The 1,106-nt window shown below is 62.5% G+C and overlaps 1 protein-coding gene across 1 annotated transcript; it reads left to right on the top strand.

Annotated features, from left to right (window-relative positions):
- Window positions 1-5: 5 nt before the first annotated feature.
- On the top strand, window positions 6-584 carry LOC103808845 (RNA-binding protein 4B-like; the record flags this gene model as incomplete). Its single annotated transcript, XM_009081651.1, has 1 exon — window positions 6-584. A coding segment is annotated over one exon (579 nt), but the record flags the coding sequence as incomplete, so codon positions are not given.
- Window positions 585-1,106: the final 522 nt, after the last annotated feature.

The following is a 1,106-nucleotide window of genomic DNA, read 5'->3' as shown; positions in this document are numbered from 1 at the left end:
TGTTCATCGGGAACCTGCCGCGGGAGGCGACGGAGCAGGAGATCCGCTCCCTGTTCGAGCAGTACGGGAAGGTGCTGGAGTGCGACATCATCAAGAACTACGGCTTCGTGCACATCGAGGACAGGACGGCGGCCGAGGACGCCATCCGCAACCTGCACCACCACAAGCTGCACGGCGTCTGCATCAACGTGGAGGCCAGCAAGACCAAGGGCAAGGCCTCCACCAAGCTGCACGTGGGCAACATCAGCCCCACCTGCACCAACCTGGAGCTGCGCGCCAAGTTCGAGGAGTACGGCCCCGTCATCGAGTGCGACATCGTCAAGGACTACGCCTTCGTGCACATGGAGCGCGCGGAGGACGCGGTGGAGGCCATCCGCGGCCTGGACAACACCGAGTTCCAGGGTGAGGGGCAGGACTGGGGGGACAGGATGGACAGAAGGACAGGGGAAGTCATACATGGCTTGGACAACACCGAGTTCCAGGGTGAGGGGCAGGACTGGGGGGACAGGATGGACAGAAGGACAGGGGAAGTCATCTATGGCTTGGACAACACCGAGCTCCAGGGTGAGGGACAGGAGGGATAGGAAGTAATCCACGGCCTGGACAACACCGAGTTCCAGGGTGAGGGGCAGCACTGGGGGGACAGGATGGGCAGAAGGGTCAGGGGAGGTCATCCACGGCCTTGGACAACACCGAGTTCCAGGGTGAGGGACAGGAGGGATAGTGGAAGTCATCCATGGCCTGGACAACACCGAGTTCCAGGGTGAGGGGCAGCACTGGGGGGACAAGGATGGGCAGAAGGGTCAGGGGAGGTCATCCACGGCCTTGGACAACACCGAGCTCCAGGGTGAGGGACAGGAGGGATAGGGAAGGCCATCCATGGGTTGGACAGCACCAAGTTCCAAGGTGAGGAATGGCACAGGGTGGACAGGAGGGACAGGGCAGGTCCCACCCTGGGGGTTCAGCTGGGTCTACAGTGCTGTCTCTCCCCACACCTCACACCGTGGGCAGTGCCACCGTGTCCTGCTGGGCTGAGGCTGTTCCGTGTGCTCAGCTGGCCAGGAAGGCCAAGGGTATCCTCATGTGCATCAGGAATGGTGTGGCAG

The sequence above is a fragment of the Acanthisitta chloris genome, unplaced genomic scaffold, assembly GCF_000695815.1.
Source record: "Acanthisitta chloris isolate BGI_N310 unplaced genomic scaffold, ASM69581v1 scaffold18479, whole genome shotgun sequence".
In the NCBI taxonomy this organism is placed as follows: domain Eukaryota; kingdom Metazoa; phylum Chordata; class Aves; order Passeriformes; family Acanthisittidae; genus Acanthisitta; species Acanthisitta chloris.
The sequence above is the reverse complement of the archived record's forward strand: the minus strand, read 5'-3'. Positions and strand labels throughout refer to the sequence as shown.